This window comes from Cotesia glomerata, linkage group LG10, assembly GCF_020080835.1.
Source record: "Cotesia glomerata isolate CgM1 linkage group LG10, MPM_Cglom_v2.3, whole genome shotgun sequence".
Classification (NCBI taxonomy): domain Eukaryota; kingdom Metazoa; phylum Arthropoda; class Insecta; order Hymenoptera; family Braconidae; genus Cotesia; species Cotesia glomerata.
Genome location: NC_058167.1, coordinates 7,307,215 through 7,329,603, shown reverse-complemented (window position 1 = coordinate 7,329,603; position 22,389 = coordinate 7,307,215). Strand labels below are relative to the sequence as shown.

At 26.7% G+C, this 22,389-nt stretch overlaps 1 protein-coding gene across 7 annotated transcripts in view; it reads left to right on the top strand.

The window, feature by feature from the left end:
* Positions 1-20,812, top strand: part of LOC123272932 (bromodomain-containing protein 4) — a 31,131-nt gene extending 10,319 nt beyond the window's left edge. For 6 of the 7 annotated variants that reach the window (XM_044739952.1, XM_044739950.1, XM_044739955.1 and 3 more), the window contains 8 exons: positions 5,009-5,091; positions 15,526-15,643; positions 15,777-16,136; positions 18,103-18,660; positions 18,804-18,949; positions 19,062-19,214; positions 19,606-19,902; positions 20,488-20,812. In XM_044739952.1, coding sequence (XP_044595887.1) covers positions 5,009-5,091; positions 15,526-15,643; positions 15,777-16,136; positions 18,103-18,660; positions 18,804-18,949; positions 19,062-19,214; positions 19,606-19,902; positions 20,488-20,553 — 1,781 coding nt within the window. In that variant the 3' untranslated portion in view covers positions 20,554-20,812. The remainder of the gene's footprint in view (positions 1-5,008; positions 5,092-15,525; positions 15,644-15,776; positions 16,137-18,102; positions 18,661-18,803; positions 18,950-19,061; positions 19,215-19,605; positions 19,903-20,487) is intronic. The other variant, XM_044739951.1, reaches the window with a different exon arrangement.
* Positions 20,813-22,389: the final 1,577 nt, after the last annotated feature.

The following is a 22,389-nucleotide window of genomic DNA, read 5'->3' as shown; positions in this document are numbered from 1 at the left end:
ATTGTAAATACAAATCAATACGAAATACTATAGATTATATACATATAGTTAACTACTCTAATTACGAAGGAAGTAAATAAGTAATACTAGAGAAATCTGTTGTAGTAATAGTTAATAAACAGTCGAATTATAAACTTTTGACACAAGATTTGGAACTTGATATTTTTTACACAAACCTAGATTAAATACAATTTTTTTTCGTTTATTTTATGAGTAAAAAATATATATAAATATATAATCATATATATATATTTATTAAATATACATAGATCACTAAATATATTTATGTGAAAAACATAACAAGAAAGCAATTATGCTGAGCAGGTGAGCTAGTGGAGTGCAGACTGTGTTTAGAGGATACCATATGTCATACCAGCTTCTTATACTTATGCGCGCAATCCGTTAATTTGGAAAAAAAAAAAAAAAAAAAAATAATAAATGGTTAATTCTTTTGCCTTAATCTACAAAAAAAAATTCATCGCATGAAATGCAAGTAAACAGAAATAAATTTTATTTATTTTTTATTATTTTTTTCTCAAAGTATTTAATTTTAATGCTGCATTATTTTTTCTTCGAAAAGCTAGTGTAGAAAAGTGAAATTATCATTATTGTTCCAATTTTAGCATAGCAATTAATTACAAGTTTAATTGTAGCAATAAAATTAAATAAATTGAATCATCTGTTGGTGTTGTATAGGTTTAAATAAATTTTAATAACTTGACTACGGTAAAAAGAACTTTAATTTAAAAAATTATAAATATTTATTAATTTGTACGTAAATGTGTTTGTTTTAAATGTTCGAAAATGTGAATTTTTTTTACATCAGTTCGTTTATTTTGTATCATTTGGTTTTAAATGGTCGTTTTAATTAAAAAGTCACTTGGGTGATTGAAAAAAGCGCGGAAAGAAGAATGTAAGTCCCGATGCGGAAAACAGAATGAAAAAAGCGAAAAAATGAAAAACCGATTTATCGAAAACCAAAAATAGTAGGAAATAAATTAAATTTTATTAATAAAATAATATATTGAACAAATTAACTTACGAAAAGTTGATAATGTCAACAGACAATCAGCACGACAGTGTATGTGCATCTTGATTCGAGTACGATTATTATAGCTTATAAAATCAAAAAGTAAATAAACTCAAAACATTGACAATGCCATAATAAAAACAAAAAAAGAATAAAATGCAGACAATGTGTATTGGTGGCTGGATTTTTTTTTCTGATCGGCGCATTGTAGCATCGTTCTTCGATTTAAATAAAATTTAAAATCTTCGGATAACTACTCGATTTACTCACTTAAGCATCTTCGTTAATTTATCGCACAATAGCTATTCAGTAATCCCATATGTATTAGAAGGTGATTTGAAAAATCATTAATTTATAACGAACATTTTTTATCCAAATCTGACGGAAAACAAAATGTGATTTATAACAATTGAAATTAAAATGTGAAAAGAAATTGAATTGCTTATTATAAATGGAGTAACTGCATGGATCGAAGTCATGGATCAAATAACGAGGAACAAAGTGATAATGAAGATGAGTAATAATAACTATGAGAAATTAAAAAAGTTAATAAGTAACAAAATAAAAAATATATACATGTATAAACATCAATATATTATGTACATGAAAAAGGCGCACGGCCTCCAAACACATTGTTTGCACTCCGCTAAGCTTTTTTTTAATCGGTCTACTATTATTTCGTCATGCTATTTATTGATTTTTGTTCAATTTTCTAACTAAATAATCGTTTATCACGTAAAAATGTAAAAAAAAAAAAAAACAAACGGAAAAAAATTGTTTAAATTTTGTTTATCATCGCAATTTTTTTGTCTGATGAAATTGTGAATATTGTTAAAATAACAATGATTAATTAGATTGGTATGGTTTTACATGCCTTCAATATATGAATACTAGTTTACAAATTAAATTTTTTAAAAATGGTCGCATTAATCATTATAAATAAATAAATTGATTAATTTTTATTATTTATCCAACAATACCACTCGAGGATATAAGTTCCACAGCTAATGTAAATATTTGCAATTTTTAATTAAAAATGTTTTTTTAAATTTCTTCTAATGTTATATAACGAATTAATGTAACAGTTATAATTATTATATTTTTGCATAATGTGTCTATTTATTAAAATAATATAAATGAAAATTAGTATGTTTTAAACAAATTTTACTCAGTGAATGATAGTTGAATAATGAAATTAAATGTCTTTGATAATTTCTATTTTAAATGTTGGCTTAATTATTATACTTTTACTATTTTTAATTTGCAAATCATGTTAATTTTACTTGAAATACATTAAAAATACTAGATAGTTAAAGAACCGTAATGACAGAAAATGACAAGAAAAATAATAGTTCATGTAAATTAATAGTGATTATTATTAAATATAAAAAAGATTACAAGACACACGAGTGAATTAATTCTGCACTCTGAGTGAATATAATACTTTTATTATTATCAATTACCATTATTATTATTATTATAATTACTATTGTTATTATTACTAACGTTATTATTATCATTATTATCGTCGCTATTATTTGTATATTTATAACTATTTTAATGACTAGTTTCAAGTATTTTTTTTTTGGAAATTATTAGTATAATTATTATAAATTTTTATTACTACATACGTACTTAAATAATTTCAAAATTGAACAAAAAAAATAATGCAATTTGAATTTTATAAAGTAATCTTAACGATATAGTGTTCTATAGTATCTAAAAAAAATATTAATTTTTTGTGATCAATTATAACTTGTTTAATAATTATTCTTTTCCTTTTTATAAAGAACAAATATAGGTAAAAAAAATTAATAAATATTATTTATAAAGGTTTACGAGAATAATTAAAAATGAAAATAAATAAAGAAATTATTAGTATTTAGCTTAGATAGGGTTATTCATTAACGATGATCATAATTAGCCTAGGAACAAGTTTAGGGCATTTAATTACTATTCACATTGCCTTCCAAATTGTTTGCTGGATAATTTTTCATATGTACAGTAACATCTACGTTTATTATTTAAATAATTTCTTCTTAAAGTAACTATATTCTTCCTTTTTTTAAAATAAGTTTCACAAGTTATAAATTACTTAATTAAATTACCTATCTCTCTTTTACTGTTTTTTTTTATTGCTTTATCAGATCACTAATAAGAAAATTAAAGTTTGATTTATATTCATACGAATGCTAATTACTGAAAACAATACTGTTAGAACGTCAGTACAAAAATTCATTTTTGTACGTCCTATCACGAGTGGTATTGACCGGAATGGTTCATGAGTGTTTTGTACATAGTAAAGAAAAAGAAAGAAAAAATAAAAAAAAAAAGCATAAATGATTAAATGAAATAATAAAATTGTATCATTAAGTATTAATAGTAAGAATATTAATAATTCACTAAAAACAAAATGAAACTAATGTAGCAATTATGATTTCTCATTGAAAAAAGAAATCTGAGCGACAAAGTCATTATGTGAAGAAAACACAGAATAGAAAAACATTAAATTTTTTGATAATTTGTTATCTCTAAAAAATGTTTGACGAATAATGTACTGTATAGATCTCGACGCGCAATCAGATCCTTATTTGATTATTGATTTGAACTCGTTATATGATTTATGTTTAAGAGACAACATATATATAATCTTGTTCGTTGTTTATTAAATAATAGGAGAATATAAATAATTATTAAAAAAAATGGAATTTATTGAAAATAACTACACGAATGAATGAAAAGCATCGAACAAGACATAATAATCGATCTCAGAGTTGTGCTAACTAATTGTCTGGATAAATATTTAATATTATACCATTATATTATATATTTTGCATTTTAAAAAAGGAAAACATTGTTCTTATAATTGTGTCAGTATATTAATTGAATCAAATTATTTTTTGCAAACATAGCACTTATTCGAGTTTCGTTATGCTATTATTTTTATTTTAATAACAATTAGTTTAATATGAAACAATAAAATGAACAAAACATCATACGCTGACCAAGTAAAAAAAAAAAAAAACTCAAGTTAAATAATAAATGAAATGTCGAGGGTTTGGAGTTGCTTTTTTTTCTAGCCGATCATTTGTAAGAATTGCTGTACGATAAAAAACAAAAATAAAAGATGAAATTGAAAAATAAATAGACGTACGCGTTATTATACTATTCATATTAAAGTTATTTAGAAAGCAAAAAAATTATAAAGCAACAAACAAATAAACCAAGACAAAGATAAAGCAAAAGGAATTATCATTTTAAAAAATATAAAAATACTTTAAACTTTAACATGTCTAAAAAAAAAAAATAAATGAATTAATTATGTGTGGGTGTGAATTTTATGTGTGTAATTAATTAAAAAATGATTTTACGGATGAATGTAATATAATTGTGTACGCGTATACATATTTGTATGCACACGCAATTTTTTCGCTGAATTGTTTTAAATAAAATTTAATTGAAATAAAATGAATAAAGTTATAATAATAATAATAATATTGTAGAATGAACTAAAAATGAAAATGATTAAATGAAGGCAAAATGTTTTTGCGCATGAATTTTTTTTTTTTTTTAATATAAATATAAATATTAAAATTAATTAATTGAAAAACAAAAAAATATGTTAAAATAAGTAAAAATTGAGAAGAAAGTCCATAAAAAAGGAGCATACGATTGAGATATATAAATTAAAACAACGTTGTACACAGTGATACAATTATAATATAAGTATATGAATAATAAAAATCTATCAGTAAAAAAAATGTGCATCTAATATTGTTTAATTTTTACGTTTTTCAATAAATAACTTATTTATTAACCAAGTTTTGAGATAATTTACAATTTTCTTTGTTGGTATCCTCTAGAATAATCTGCACTTTATTAGCTCATTGGGTTACAAAAATATCATTAGAAATTTTTGTTTTAAGTTATTTTTAAATTGCGATATTTATCTACGACGAGTATCACGTTAATTTCCAGGAAATTCGTCTAATCGTCCACCGCGGAAGAAAACTAAAAAAACAGCTAATGCTGCTCCGCCTTCAAACCTCAACATTACACAGGTAAAGTGAAAAAATTTTCTTTTTTATATTTTTGGTATCGCTAACTGTTCTTTCTAACCAATTAAATAACAGAAAATTTTATGTATACTTTTAAATATTACTATTTTATTTTTTCAAAATTTGAGAACTTGAAACATTTTTAGTAGATTTCATAGAAATCTTAACTTGCATTGGTCCTCATGAAGAAACTTTTAAAAAATTTTGCTATATTTCGACTATACTCGTCGAGCTGAGTCGGAAAATGCATATAGTTTAAAAGTTTATATATGTATGTATATATCGGATATAACGCGGTTTATCACGACGATAGCGTCGCTAATTTACAACAGATTTCTACCAAACTCAATATACTTATTCTACAGATAAATACCCAAGTCAAGTTCGAAGATGAGCTTAATCGGTCAAGTAATTCAGAAATGCCAGGATTTCAAAAATTTGAAAATCATAAAAATTTATATTTCTTCACTTTCTTACTCGCATAACTTTTGAACGGGATAATTTATTGAAACTCTGTAAATTGCATCTGAAAGCTCTTTAAATAAGCTTCAATTTGAGTAGCATATCATATGTGTAATCTCAAAATTATGTCCTATTCCGCTATGTCAATTATGAAATTTGCTATTGCACTGGTTTTAGTATTTTTCCGTCGATATATATTCTTGTCGATTGCATAGAAGTTAAAAGCCCTAGTTTTGTATACAATGCTTGTTATATTTTTTTCTATTCATGATGAAATCTACTTCCATTTCGGCTGCTGAATGGTCTTTTTTTCCGTGATAATTGAAATGTTGATAAAATCAAAATTTAACGTTGGTCACACATTTTTCACGAAGTTTGGCATATTCAAGTTAATTTTTTAAGAAATAGAGCTGATTCGGCTTAAAAATTAATAAATAAAGTAATATTAAAGTCAATCGACAAAATAATGTTTTAGAAGTGTTCTTATAATTTTTCAAAAATAACTAATTGATCCAGCCTTAACTTTGAAAAAAATTTTAATTGAGTAAATATATATATATATGTTTTGTGTAGTCGAAGTAGCTGTTTAGAGCCTGAACATGTTGCCCTGATCAAAACTTGATTTTCAAAAATGAACTTTAGAACAGTGACTTGTTAAATTTTAATAAATTTACAACCTTAGCAAAACGTTGAAAATATAATTAATTTTCTTTTGAACATTAAAAAACATCAAAGTTTGGCATGAAAAATATCACGTTTGATGCTGAGTGAAACATAATGAATTCAAACTTTGAACGATGTCACACATTTTTTTTTTTTTAATTGATTAATTTGCTTAATATCTAAATTAGGGTGCTTCATTTGAGACGACTATTTTTTTTTTCTCACTCCATTAGCGAAATATTGTTCTTTACATAGAAAAAAAAAATTCTCACCAAAGGATAGTTCTTAATTTCAATTTTAAGTACTCGCTGGATGAATTTGAAGTTTTCTCATTTAATTAACCCGTTAAAATCATTTTTTTTTGCTTAAATTATCTATAGGCGGAAGTTGTAGAAGGATCCTTCCTCTTTAAAAGCTCTGACAGCTTATTTCCAATTTATGAGCTATTTCGCCAGTAAAAAATTGTATATTTGATTTTTGCTCAAAAGTCGTGGTTTTTTGATTTTTTCTCCTAAACTATTGATCTGACACCAAAATTGCAAAGGACATTTTTTGTAAAGAATTTAATTTTCTACAAGATAGATTGATAGCTGAGCCCTTTAAATGAAATTCCTCTGAGATAAATTTAATTAATCACAAGAAAACAATAAATGACACTATTTTATCGTAATTTTTATACTTTTTAATAAAACAACAGTTGATAAAAAAAATTAGGATGACGGTTGACTCTAAAGGCCATCCTTGCAACTTCCCGCTCATTTTGTACTTAAGCGCTCAAAGTTACACATTACGTTTTTGAGCTCTTCGAGCTCAAAAATATGATTGCTGTGTCATTTTGAGCTCTCCGAGCTCAAAACTCTAATAGCAGTTTAATAAAACACAATTTTTTGAATTTTCAAACGGCAATAACTTTTGAATAAATGAACCGATTTTCACGCGGTTGGCGGCATTCGACGCAGTTTTCAAAACTCCATGAAAAACTATTAAGTTTAAATTGATCGAGCCAGTAATTTCGAAGTAATACCGAAAAAACACTTTTTTCGGTTTTTTTTTCGACAACGATAACTCACGAACGAATCAATCAATTTTGACCGGGCTTGCGGTGATCGACGTGGTTTTTTATCTTAAGAGCTTATGAGATTTTGGAATAGATCGGTAAAGCCATTTAAAAGTAATTCCAAAAAAATGACATTTCAAAAAATTTAAAATCTAAGTTTAGTCGAGCCCTTTCGAATGGCGCCAACCGTGATGAAATCGGTCAAACCGTTCAAAAAGTATGAGAGGTTTACATACGGCCACACACACACACACACACACACACACACACACACACACACACACACACACACACATACAGGCAGACATACGGACATCATCGCGAAAACATTCAGGGAAGTTTCCTAGGACCTCAAAACGTCTAGATCTGATGAGAACTCGATTTTCGAAAAACGGGGTAAAACTAAAACCAATAACTTCCCGATTTTTTGAAAATTTTCAATTTTCTTAGCGGGAAGTTAAAAATTATAACATTGTATATTTTTATAATCAACCATTTTGATATCGTTATAATGCCTAAATTTTTAAAATTTTAAATCATCTTACAAATATTCTAATAAATATAGTTGTTACATAAAATATATCCAAAATATATAGTCATACATAACTCCAGCTCACAAAAAAAAAAGTGCTTTGGACCGGAACTACCTATTGAAATGAATATTGACCCACTGAATCCGAATTTCAAGTCCGTTTGACCCGGTTACCCTCCAATTTTGAGCATAATGCAAAAAAACCCCAAAAAATTGTAAAAAACTGCAGTCACAGCAATGAAAAAATTCTTCTGGACCCGGATCAAGTATGATTCTTGTGTATTTCAATTTACTGAATCTAAATCTGAACGTTAATTAGCCCAGTGCCACGTTAAAGTTTTGAAATTAAAAAAATCTCAAAAAACCAAAAAAATCAGGAAAAATACAGTTACAAATATGAAAAAACAATTTATAAAACATGATTAAATACTTTTCTTGTATTTTTTCACGCATGAAATACAAAAGATAATAACAAACGGAAGAAAAATTTACTGCGTAGATCATTTGAGAACAAAAGAGTTCGATACCAATGAAGAACAGTTTAAAATTCGAGAAAATCGTTCTCTTTATTCTAGTTATACGTTATTTTTTATAGATTTAAAAATTTTTTATATTTTCAGATTCTTAATTTGTATTTTATGCGCGAAAAAATACGAAAAGTATTTAATCATGTTTTATAGATTTTTTCTCATATTTATAGCTGCAATTTTCCCGATTTTTTTGGTTTTTTGAGATTTTTTTTAATTTTAAAACGTTAACGGGGCAAGAAAACTTCAGATTCAAACTCAGTGGAACAAAATACATGAAAATCATACTCAATCTGATTCGAAAAAAAATTTTATCTCGATAACTTCAATTTTTCATGACTTATTGCAATTTTTTTGGGTTTTTCGTTTTTTTTTTTTTTTTTTTTTTCAAATTTGGTCGGCTCACCAGGCTACTTAACATTCAGATTTAGTTTCAGTAAATTGAGATACATAAAAATCATACTTGATCCGGGTCCAGAAGAATTTTTTCATTGCTGTGACTGCAGTTTTTTGCAATTTTTTGGGGTTTTTTGCATTATGCTCAAAATTGGAGGGTGACCGGATCAAACGGACTTGAAATTCGGATTCAGTGGGTCAATATTCATTTCAATAGGTAGGTCCGGCCCAAAGTACATGCCACTTTTTTTTTTTTGTGAGCTGGAGTTATGTATAACTATATATTTTGGATATATTTTATGTAACAACTATATTTATGAGAATATTTGTAAGATGATTCAAAATTTTAAAAATTTAGGCATTATAACGATATCAAAATGGTTGATTATAAAAATATACAATGTTATAATTTTTTTTATTAACTGTTGTTTTATTAAAAATTATAAAAATTACGATAAAATAGTGTCATTTATTGTTTTCTTGTAATTAATTAAATTTATCTCAGAGGCAATTCATTGAAAGGGTTTAGCTATCAATCTATCTTGTAGAAAATTAAATTCTTTACAAAAAATGTCCTTTGTAATTTTGGTGTCAGATCAATAGTTTAGGAGAAAAAATCAAAAAACCACGACTTTTAAGCAAAAATCAAATATACAATTTTTTACTGGCGAGATAGCTCATAAATTGGAAATAAGCTGTCAGAGCTTTTAAAGAGGAAGGATCCCTCTACAACTTCCGCCCATGGTCAAATGAATGTCATGAAATGTCGCTATGCTATAGATAATTTAAGCAAAAAAAAATGATTTTAACGGGTTAATTAAATGAGAAAACTTCAAATTCATCCAGCGAGTACTTAAAATTGAAATTAAGAACTATCCTTTGGTGAGAATTTTTTTTTCTATGTAAAGAACAATATTTCGTCAATGGAGTGAGAAAAAAAAATAGTCGTCTCAAATGAAGCACCCTAATCTAAATTGTTAAACATTACGGATTTATTTAAAACCAAATTGTATTTTCTTTATTTTAGTTAGTAGTCAAAAGTAAGACATCTATTTGTTTGTTATAATTACATATTGATGGGTTACTGTAAGAACCCTATTTGTATATTGTGTATATCAATTATTTAGTATCCTCGTCAAACTTTTGATGCTAGTTTCTTTAAAATTTATCTTCTTTTCCCCCTTGGGGAACAATATTAAAAATAATATATTTTGTTGTATACACAAAATCATTTGTTTCATTTGATCAAAGACACGATCGTACACACTTGTAAACTAACATAACATTTTCGTTATAGATCAAGTTAATGTATTTATGTATTATATTTAAATTAAAAATTAGAGAAGAATCTTGTCCGGAAACTTTCCGTCGATAGTGTATATTTACTATTTCTACAGAAAATAAAACATTCGTCTCAGGATACAATTACTAGATAGAAAAAAAATATTGTGTGGTTTTATGAAACCACGATTCAAGTGAAACTTTTTTTGGATTGTTGACATTCAACTAAAAATTTTCAGAAAATTAATCAATTTAGGGTATTAAAATTGCGTTTTTAATTCTAACTTGATAATTGGTAAATGAAAAGAGTCAACCCAGGGGATGTTGCCGCGATTGAGCTTATAGTTATTAATGGATCTTAATGAAATTTAGTACACACATTTCACAGATGAGTTATCTCAAATAAGTTCAAAGATGAGTTAAGTTGGTCAATAAGTTTAGAAATAATAGTCATTTGAATTTTTCTGAAGATAGTGAAAGTTGAATTTTCCGTCTTGTTATTTTTGAAGAACATTTAATTGAAATAATATAGCTTATTATTTCTTTAAAACTTATCTTATGATTGATAAAATTGCGTCTTTAATTTGATCTATCAAACATTTACCGCATGACGATTTTATTAAGATTATAAGAATTTCAATTTCTGCCAGTTTTTGGTAGACGGGTTTTATTAGTCCGTGTAATAGAACTAACGGTGGTTTGATTGAAAATTAATTGTGATTTTTCACTGATAATTTAAGAATTTATTGTTTGATATAATTTTTTTAACTATGAATTTTATCGAAATCTACCTTTCAATAGAATTATTCTATCAATAACTTTATTTTCGCCATGAGTCTCGTAGTTTATAAATGTAACTAATATTCTATAGTAACGAAAATAAGCCTTGATTAAACAAAAGGATTAAAAAATATTTAAAGTATTGAACTATTAATATTTCAAATTTTCTCAAATTCTACCTTTTATGAAAGTTCAGTACATGAAGAATCATTTTTGATCCTTTTGTTTTTTTAGGGAGTAAACAACGTCTTACATTGCATTTGAATATAAATGCTACACGGTTATCTGATGCGAGCTATGGGCGCCGCCATATTGGCCTTGGCTGTTCTGCCATGTGCCTTTCACTTTATCCCTACTCCATGGCCGGGTAATGCGACATGCGATAGATGGACGAAAAATTTTGGGGCGATAGAATAAAAGTTTAACTTTAAAAAAAAAAAAAAAATCAGTAAACGGTTATTTCTTCTCAATTTATCATAAAACTGTGTCAGAAAGCACCAAAATGGAGGCTCAATATCGCACGAATTTTTGGTACTATTTTTTTATTAAAAATGCGGAAGTGAATTCCGATACCAAGCTGGGGTCATAGGGTAAAGCCCCTCTGAAAAAAAAAAAACAAAAGATAAATTATAAAGTAAAAATATTTAAAATGATCGTAATAACTTCACCTAAAAAAATAAACATAGACTTTTTATGATTTTTCGATAAATTAACTCTCATCATTTATGAAAAGTACAGTATATATCCTGAATTTTCAATCATTTGAAGCAAAATTATTGGAAAAATAGTTTTATAAATCTGCCTGTTTCAGTCAAGTTGAAAAATAAGCCAAATTCGTCCATTAGTTCGAAAGTTTTGGGTGATTGAAAAATTTTTTGATTTTTATAAATTTCAAAAATTTTCGAGTTTTTTCATAATAACTTTAAAACAATTAACGAAAAGTTAGTTATGTTAATTTTATCTTGTAGTTACTGTAATTAGCTTCAGTTTTCGTTATCTTATTTTTCTTTCTACTCATTTTCCAAATTTTTTTACAGCTTTTAAAGTTAGCAAAAATATTGAAAATTTTTGCATAACTTATCATGTCTAAATTCAATAAAATGCATGTTATAGTTTATGAAATAAGCTTCAGTTTAAACTGTTGAATATATAATTGTCCTCGAGTCTGTTATTTTTTAGCTTTAAAAGTAACATCAAAAATTTGATGCAGGCCAATTTCTGATTGTATTGTGATTTCTTAACACATATAATCATTTTTCCCCCTTTCGGGCGGAAAGCGTCAATTTTCCTCCCACTACGCTAATCATATTACGTAAAAAAGAAAATATAACTCTTTTTCACAAGTAAATACTTACATTTTCAATTTATGAATAATCATAAACTGCAATTTCAGCTTTCGAAAGTTATTTCTGTCAATAATTATTGAATTTATTGTTTTTTGGACTAGCTATTATTGTTTTAAGTTAAAAGTAGTATGATATTTTTGATAGAGATATTACAGACTAAAATTTTCAATATTGAAAAATTTAGCGAAATGTAAAATATGCAAACATGTGAATAGAATTTATTTGAATTATTTAAAAACTATTGTTTGATTTTATAATTCAGATTTTTATGTTGAGTATTTTTTTTTAACTCTATTAAAAAATTGAAAATTAAGAAAAAACGAATAAGTTCTTGAGATAATCTATATTTTTTATTATTCAATAATTTTATCTTAAAAAAGTGTGTCTTTTTTATTACTTACAAATAATACCATTAATATCAATTTTTTCTCTATTATCACCGTAGTTATAACTAAGAAAGAAAACATTTTCAATAATAATTTTTGGTTTATATTTATTTTAGTTGATTATTCTAATAGGGGAGGGGGGGCGGCAAAATGGGGTACTTAAAAAATCGTTATGATTTTAAGGACTTAAATACGCTGATTTTTCTCGTTTTCAGTCGTAATTGAAGAAAAATAATCAAATTTCAAGTTGCCGTAGAAAAAAAATTTTTTTTTTGCGGGCAAAATGGGGTACTCCCTGAAAAACTGAAAAAAAAAAATTTCTTCATCCGAAAATGAAATATCGTGAAAAAAATAACATTTTCTTATCGATAAGTCTACGAAAAAACCCAGAGAGGAACAAATCACCTAAAAAAGAGACATTGTTAGCTGAAGCAACATACTCCTAACAGGAATTGAGGTAGTAAAAAAAATTTTTAAACTTTGTAATAATTTTTGACGGGTTTCGCTTGAGTAAAAATAATATCAAGATAAAAAAAGAGTTCTCTCGAGAAAATTCTAGTTTTTGGAACTTCCGGTGAAAAAATTTTTAGACTCATAGTTCTCACGCAATTCAAAATAATAGCATGAAAAAAAAGATTCGTAATTTTTTTGCACTCTCTTTCTTGGTTTAGGGATTCAGGAAAATTTTTTCAAGTTGAATAATCTTGTAGGCCTGAAGATCTTACTTTTTAAATTAAATATCTTACAAGCGCACCAAATGATTTTGAAGAAATTGGCGGCCTCTGACTCAGTTTTCTGAGCATTCATAGTTAAATTATGTCATCAAAAATAATTCAAGAATAAATTCGATGTTATTTGAAAAACATACTTTTTTAAAATAATTAATGTACGATTTCTCTTCAACACATCACCCGATTTTGATGCGGTTTGCAGCAGTCAACGTCGTTTTTTAAATTAAAGAACTGTTTAGATTTTGGAATTGATCGTTACATCTGTTTAAAAGCTGTTAAAAGAAAAAAGTTATTTTAAATTTATGAGAAAGTCTAAGTTTCGCTGAACCTTATCGAATGACGCGATTGTCGTTCAAATCAGTGGAGTTGCTCAAAAGTTATGAGAGGTTTACACACACACACACACACACACACACACACCCTGATAGAAATCCTCGTAGGAATATTAAGAGCTACTTCCTAAGACCTTAAAAATGTGGAGATCAGATTAGAACTTGATTTTCGAAAACTGGCATGGAACCAATGACTTCCCGATTTTTTTTTTTTTTTGTAAAGTGTAAAAATTTTTGTGTAGCAAATTACACTCTAGTGTGTAGAATTTTACATTCTCATGTATTGATTTAACACACAAGAATGTAGAATTAACATTAGTTTGTGTAAAAACAGTCAGTAACACAAATATTTGTGTTAAATTTGACGAAAATTTTTTTACTCTATGCAAAAAAAATTAGAAAAAAAAAATTATTTCATGTTTTTTAATTAAAAAAATTTTTTTCCTCTGAAATTGTAGGAAATGACGTTAAAATATATTTTAGAAAGCTAAAAAAGCTTTTTGGAAAAAAAAATTTTTTTTACGAAATTTTGGGGGTACCCCATTTTGCCACCCCTACCCCATTTTGCCCCCCCCCCTCCCCTATACAAAACAAATTTTGTTCTTTTAACTTAGTTTTGCTTTAATAACAAGAAATTGCTTCGAAAGTTTCAGTACAATTATTATTTCGATGCTAATTAATTGTTTAATTGAGACTGGATTGTTTGACAGTGAAAAGTTTTTAGAGAAAATATTTCCGTGTTGTTAAGAAGGAAATGAACGAACTCCGCTAGTTCACTAATAATATATTACTTACGCAACTAAATTGGTTTTTAATAAACTATTATACTATAAACAAGGTCGCAACAAGAAATGAGAACATTTTTAGACTTTAATTTAGTCAACTAAACTGTAGTGGAAAATAATGCGGAAATGAACAGACATCTGATAATATTTAGAATGTTTTTAACATACAAATCAAAATTGAAAAAAAATTCTATGTGAAAATTAAAAAAAAACTAGCAACCTTTCAGTCACTAAGTGACTGCCGTGACTTGTAAACTATAAAAAATTAAAATTTTGCTTTGTTAAATTGCACTGTACTTGTTTAAATATTGACGTTTTTAAAGATATAAGCTCATCCCGATGTTACAAACATTAAGAGCTTTCATTTGAGTACCTACATACATTTTGATGTATTTTTCATATATATATATATATATATAAAATATATGATGTGGGTACTCGAATGAAAAGTCTCGATGAGTGTAACATCGAGATGAGCTTATATCTTTAAAAATGTCAATATTTCACAAGATAAAAGGTCATTTCTTAATTATGTATCAAGAGAGAATTTTCGAATGCAGCCTAAATACTTATCTTTATAAATTAACTATCGCCGAGAATGAAATGAAACCTTGAAAACGCATAAATTCAAATCAAGACCTTTACAATGACACTAAATTTCACTAAAATAACCGATTTTATCATATGACTATCCTGGAAACAAAATTTTTCCTATTCTCTTAATAATATCGACGTTCTAATTAGCAAATTGTCTAACTCCATTTTAGAGAATCTTCCATTTGTACGAAAAAATAATTAGTTCAAAATTTATTATCACTTTAAAAGGCAATTTAATATTTAATAGAAGTATAATATTTTGGTTTGGATCAGTCAAATAATTTATAATTAGACTATTGCTACATCAAAATATTAAAAAATCACCCTTTAAAAAATAAGGAGTTAGACCAATTGCTAATTAGACCGTCGATATGGATTACTGATCTTAGTATCATTATGAAAATAGAGATATATTTTTTGACTTTATTTTTCCTACAATTTTTTAGTGTCACTGGATACTTTTTTATTACTTTTTAGATGACGCTTTAATGTATTTAAACATCTTATTTTCATTAAAAAATTAAATTTAGACTCTAAGGAATTTAATTGTTTTTTTTTTTAGCAATTGTCATCTGTAAATCATACGGGAAATCTCCTTATGAATAATCAACCACCAAACTCCACGGGACCAGTTACAAAATCTATAGTAACACAACCTAATGCAATGCCCATCGATCATGGTACGCGTTATATGTAGTTGATATATTATTTATTGTCTAAAATTGAAATTTTTATCTATATCAATTTTTATTCAACGAAAAAAAGAAAGAAAAAAAAATGGAATTTTACCATGATTTATGAATTAATTGCTAGGTGGTAATCAACCAGCAGTCGGAGGAGTTGCTACAGTAACTGAGAGTCAAGGAATGGCAATATCAAGTCATACATCAATGCCAGCTCAACCGTCGAGACCAACTGCTTTAGCAACAGCAGCACCAATGAAGAAAAAGACAACTCCACCACCATCAACTCCATCAAATCCACCCACTCCCTCAGTGTCAGTACCAACCCCACCGCCCAGTGTCACTCCGACAAATGCAAATGCATCTATAACATCACCAATGATTTCTCAAGCAACGACTATTGCAAGTTATCCAATAATGAGCACGATATCTGCCATTAATGATACTACTATCAATCAGCCAGACCTTATGCAGCCTTTTAATCCTCTAGGTATTTTTTAACAATCAAGTTACCTTGATACTTTTAATGTTTAAAGAAATTTTCGGTTATTATCTGGAAGTAGGGTTCACAATATCTTTTTTAACCCACAAAAATGATGTTAAAAAATTTTTTTTAACAATCACATTCTCTTTTTATTGAAGTTCACTAAAAATAGAAAAATTAAAAAAGAAAAGAATTCTAAAAAATGTCTTTTATCAAAAATTTTCGCTCGATATTAAATTTTTGTTAAACATTAAAAGCTTTGAACCTAATTGAAAAGTAAATTTTTTGACTCTTTTAATAATAGGTGTTATGAATCTGCCATAAAATAGAATACTTAAAAAAGAATCTCGGAAAAAATAGACAAGAAAAAATTTTAAAGTTATGAAAAATTCATATTATTTCATTAAAATTATTATTTATTTATTTATTTATTTATTATATATACCAAACGCCGATCGGTATTATACATCAAGATTAATATAGTAAATAAGAGAAATATGAGAAAAATAGAATACAGGGTATAGAGACAGAGACTGAGAACAGATCAGCCAAATCATAATATGAAATTAATTCTGGATATAAATGATTGAAGTGTCCCGTTGAAGAAGTCTACGTCCAAGTGGAGTTTATTGATTAAATTAGCAATTCTGTTGCGTGGATCGTTGATGATGTAGTTCTTGTTAGAAAGGGAGGTCTTGAGTAATCGGTTATGTCTTAGATTCTGTTTGTTATTAATGAATTCAAAACAGTTGAGAACGTCAGGGGCTTCTAATTATAAAATAAAAATAATAATAATTTTTTTTTTGTAACAAAAAATGGAGCGATCATTCTGGGGGTGCTTGTTTTTCAAGAAAATTGTGGGGATGGATATTATAATTCTTATTTTATCATAATTTCAATGAAATAATATGAATTTTTCATAACTTAAAAATTTTTTCCGATTACCCTTTAAAAAAATCTGAAAAGCGGTTGACCGGTAAGCCAACCCTGGAACTTCCCGCTTTTTCGAGCTTAAAACAATCCAAAATCTTCTAATTGGTTGATTTTTGAATTCTTCGAGCTCAAAAATTCAAAAGTTATTTAAAAAAAACAATGATTATTCAGAAATTTTTATTTGGCTATAACTTTCGAACGCCTCGTTCGATTTTAATTTATTAAACGGCATTTGACGCCCTGACGGATCCAAAGTGCGGTAGAGTACGGCAAATTTACGGTAGGGTACGGTAGAGTACGGTACGTACAGTGATTTACCGTAATACAGTATGACACCGTAAATTACGAAGATTGTATGACAAAATACCGTGATTGTACAGTAATTTATCGTTATTGTACGGTAAGATACCGTGATTGTACGGTAAAATACCGTAATTGTTAGTAAAATACTATAATTATCCGGTAAAAAAAGTACTGTTTTTGTACGCTAAAGTACCATAATTGTACGGTAATGTACTGTAATTGTACGGTAACTTATCGCTAAAATAAGGTATATTTGACGGTAGGGTACCATTGGAATACGGTAGTGCGGAAAGTTCAGAAGTATATATTCTACCGTATTTTCACCGTACCCTACCGCAATTGTACCGTAATTTTACCCTTATATACCGTATTTTCACCGTTCTTTACTGTACGTTACGGTGTTTTACAGTTTCTACCGTGCAAGTAGAATGATACTGTAATCTACGGTAGCCATACAGTATATCGACCGTATTTTTACCGTATAATACCGTAATTCTACGGTATTTCAGATCCACCAGGGCGCAGTTTAGATAAAAACTCACATTCTCAAAATCGGACCAAAATCTATGATTTCCTATAAGAAACTAAAATAGAAAATGTTTATTATCAAAAATAAGGTGGACCCTACTTTCAAACAATTACCAAATACTTTTATTTTTATATTATTTACAAGTATGAGTATTGTTAATTAAATTTTTTTTTTTTTTTTTTTTTTTTTTTTTTTTTTTATAAATAGGATCTATAACAACGACTCAACCATCTATAGAAATGAATTTGAGTAGCATGAAAAAAGAAACGACCCATGCGTCAATGGTTCAAAATATTCATCAACCTGTATCAACAAATAATACTAATGCAAATTTAATGACTAATTTTAAAAGTTCTGTTAACATGATGCCAACAAATATGCAATCAAATTTATTGAATAATATTGGTATGGGTAATATGAATTTGAATTTACAACAAAATCTTGGTCCAGCGTTACTACAAAATCAGTTAGAAAATATGATGAATACAACGCAATTAAATAATATACAAAATGCTCATAATATGGTTATGAATAATCAACAGCATTCCAATGGATTTTCTAATATTAAACGTGAAACTTCACCATCTATGATGAACAATAATGGTATACCTAACTTAAATATGCCACTAGGTATATCGACCGTAGGATCAATATTTGATCCAGTTCCTCCGATGGTTTCTATGCCAATGCAAATTCCTCAATTGACTGTCAAAAAAGATGAACGGCCTCAAATGACACAAGCTCCACCTCATAAACCTATGGATGGTAAGTCATCCCTTATCACTTATTTCGTAATTTCTTTTCTACCTTTTTTTTTTTAACCTCATTAAATAACTCATTGTATTTTTAATTATTAATAATACTAACTAATGCTTTACTAATAAAATCTTAAAATGAAATCTCTTTAGCGGGGGCTTTCTTTGCAGAGATGAACTCATTAGGGATGCCAGTGATGAGTAACCACTCTAATGCACAAATATTGCCAGAAAAGAAAATGACGCCGCCAGATTCGAAAAATTCAGCGGCTAATTTTGCTTCGGCTTTCAAAAATAAGGTATTTGTTACTATCATTACTTTTTATTTATTTCTACAAACTCATAGAAAAAAAATTTATTAGTATTAAATTTCTAATGAAAAAATTTTTTGTAATTTTTGACAAAAAACAGACTGTTGAACAAAATGTTAAAAATGCATCGTCATGGTCATCGTTGGCTCAAGCTTCAAGTCCACAATCAGCTGCAGGAAGTAATATAAAAAGAGATTCATCAAGAGACTCTTTCTTATCATTCAAGAAGCAAGCCAAAGAAAAACAGGATAGGGTAAATCATTAAATTTATTTACTTTATTTTACTTTATTAGTTAATCCATACGGAGAATAAATTCTTGACGTTTGACGCATCTACCGAATTCCTTTTCGTATCGAGCTTTGTTGACAAACCGATTCGTTAAATAAATTCTCTAAGTTTCGTATTCATTCGTAAGACTTCGATACCTGTCGGCTATTAACTTGGCTACGTATATATATATATAGCTGTAGCGTCCTCTTAATCTGACTAAATTTTATTTTCTTTCATTAACGAACAAGTGACCGATCTTGACAGTCTAGAAAACTACAGTATTCTTAAAAGAAGAATTTTTAGTCTTTCACTAATAATAATTTATTTTAATTTTTCTTTATTCTTAATTTATTTTTATTATAAAAATATGCAGCAACGTGCATTACTGGAGCAACAAGAGATCCGAAGGCAACAAAAAGAACAAGAAAGATTACGCCAGGAAAGTGAACGAAAACGAGAGCGTGAAGATGAAGATGCGTTAGAAAAAGTCATGAAGACTGTCAATGAACAGCAAGGAGTAACCATTACACCAACATCACGGGTAGAAGAAATAAAAGTCTCTACTGAAACTGACAGTAGTAGTCCGAGTCATTCATCTAGCCAGGATAGAGCGGCAGCTGAACGCGAACGTCAAAGGCTGCGAGAACAAGACAGACGGCGACGTGAAGCGGTAAGTTTTTTTTTTTCTTTCTTTCTTTCTTTCTTTAATAATAAGATGATAAAATTCATGAATAAATAAAAACGTAAAAATGTACTTTATAATTATTTACTTTTATCAAAATCAGCATAATTATTTTTTGTGATTTTCGGAAAAAAAAAATTAACAAATTTTATAATAAGTGAAAGTAATAAATCATTATGTTGTTTATTCATTGATGCAGTCATATTATATTTGAAAATTAAATATTAATTACAGTAGTAATTTTGCTTGAAATGAAAAAATTTAAGAATTTTTCAAATTTAGATAAGATTGTGAAAAAGTAAGAAGGAAAAATATGCCATTTGCTTGATTGGTTTAATTTATTTCTATAGTTTGATATTAAAATACTATCTTTCTCAGCAAACAGTTGGTTTTTTCTTTGTTTTGGATACATATTTTCTAAAATTTAGTGCTTCTGTGAAATGATAGTTACATCAATGATGAACCTTAAAAAAAAGTAACTTAATATAGTTAACAGCATATTTTTCTTTCTTACCTGACAACAGATTTTATTTTTGAGAGATTAGAAAAGAATAGGAATATTTGTTATTTCAGAATGCAAACAAGATTGACATGAACATGCAAAGTGACTTGATGGCTGCATTTGAAGAAACGTTATAATAATGTACCTTGCAGGACTTGGACAAAGCGTTTCGCCGCTGGACGATAATACTATCATTGGATGTTTTGTTAATATTAAATATATATTTGTCAATATTATTATTACTATTATTGAAGCAATTGATGAATATAGTAATGATGATAAATATACTACAAAGAATAGTCAAAATGATAATTACTCATCATTACTTTAATGTGTTTCACAAAGTTCATTATTTACGGATAAATTGCTACAAGGACAAACGATAGTAAAAAATTAAGTTTGAAACAACTGATAAAAATTTACTAATTTACTAATCATATTTTTTTTTATTATTAATATTATTATTATTATTATTATTATTATTATTATTATTATTATTATTATTATTATTATTATTATTATTATATTAGAATAAGTAGCTAGAATTTATTTGTTCTGCACAATGAAAATGTTTACTTGACATTGCAGTTGTTTAGTTGACGGGCACTTGTGTCATGTGTGACCAAATATAATTGAAACGAAAAAATATATTACGTATTGATTATATATTTTGATAGTCTATATGTGCTATAAATAAATTATACATGTATGTATATAATCTATGCATATATATATATATATATATATATATATATATATATATATATATATATATATATATATATATATATATATATATATATATATATGTATATATGTTGTTTTCTGACATGGTATCTTACAAAAAATAAAATACTAAACCATAAAATATTGCGATAAAATAAGAATTATTGAGATGTGTAAAAGTGAACATAAGAGTGATTAATAAGCAGGATAATGATAAAATAACGTAAATTTAAAAAAATGATCCTTTGATTAAGTTTTGTATTTTTTCACATACAGTCCACCAATCATTGACAGTTCATGTACACATGTACATGTCAGTAACATTAATATAGAAACTAATTGCTATTAAATATTATTCTTTTATTAATTTCGAAATTGTTAAATTATCAATATTACACGAATTATAGTCCAATACGAATAAATGGCTGCGTTCAGGTTTACTAAGTTCTGAGCAGGGCTGACTTTATCTACCAAAAAAATTAATTTTAAACACACTTAAATAAATATACTTTGCATTGTTTTATTATAGATTAAAAAAAAAAATAATATAGTTATTTTAAGTTGTTGCTACAAGATATGCTCAGATCTGCTAAGAACTTAGTAAACTTGAACGCAGTCAATATGATATAATAGTGATCATAACCATTGATGACATACATTCATATGTCACATAAAATCTAAATTGACGAAAAAAAAAAAAAAAAAAAAAAAAAAAAATCTACAATCGATCTGTTTGATAAAAAAAAATAATGTTTAAATATAAATCGCTTAAGAAAAGCTGTCAATTAATATAAAGATAATTAACAAAAATATGCGTTATGTGAAACCATTTGATCGCTTAAAGAACAATTTTATGTAATATATTCATATGTTTAATACTACTATTACATATTTATATAACTGATTTATTTTTAATGTAAATCAAAAAATAATAAATCTGGGATCCTATAATAAACTAATTGAATTCTTTGTATATATATATATATATATATATATATATATATATATATATATATATATATATATATATATATATATATATATATATATATATATATATATATATATATATATAGATTAATGATGAAACAATATTTTGAGGAAGCGTCTTTGCTCGCGCTGGCAATATTTATTACTCTTGATAAGTGTATTATTGGTAATTAATAATAAATTTTCTTAATTACATAAATGTTCATTATCTTTATTAGAATATAAATAAAAAAAATTTTTAAAGTACAAAAATGTTC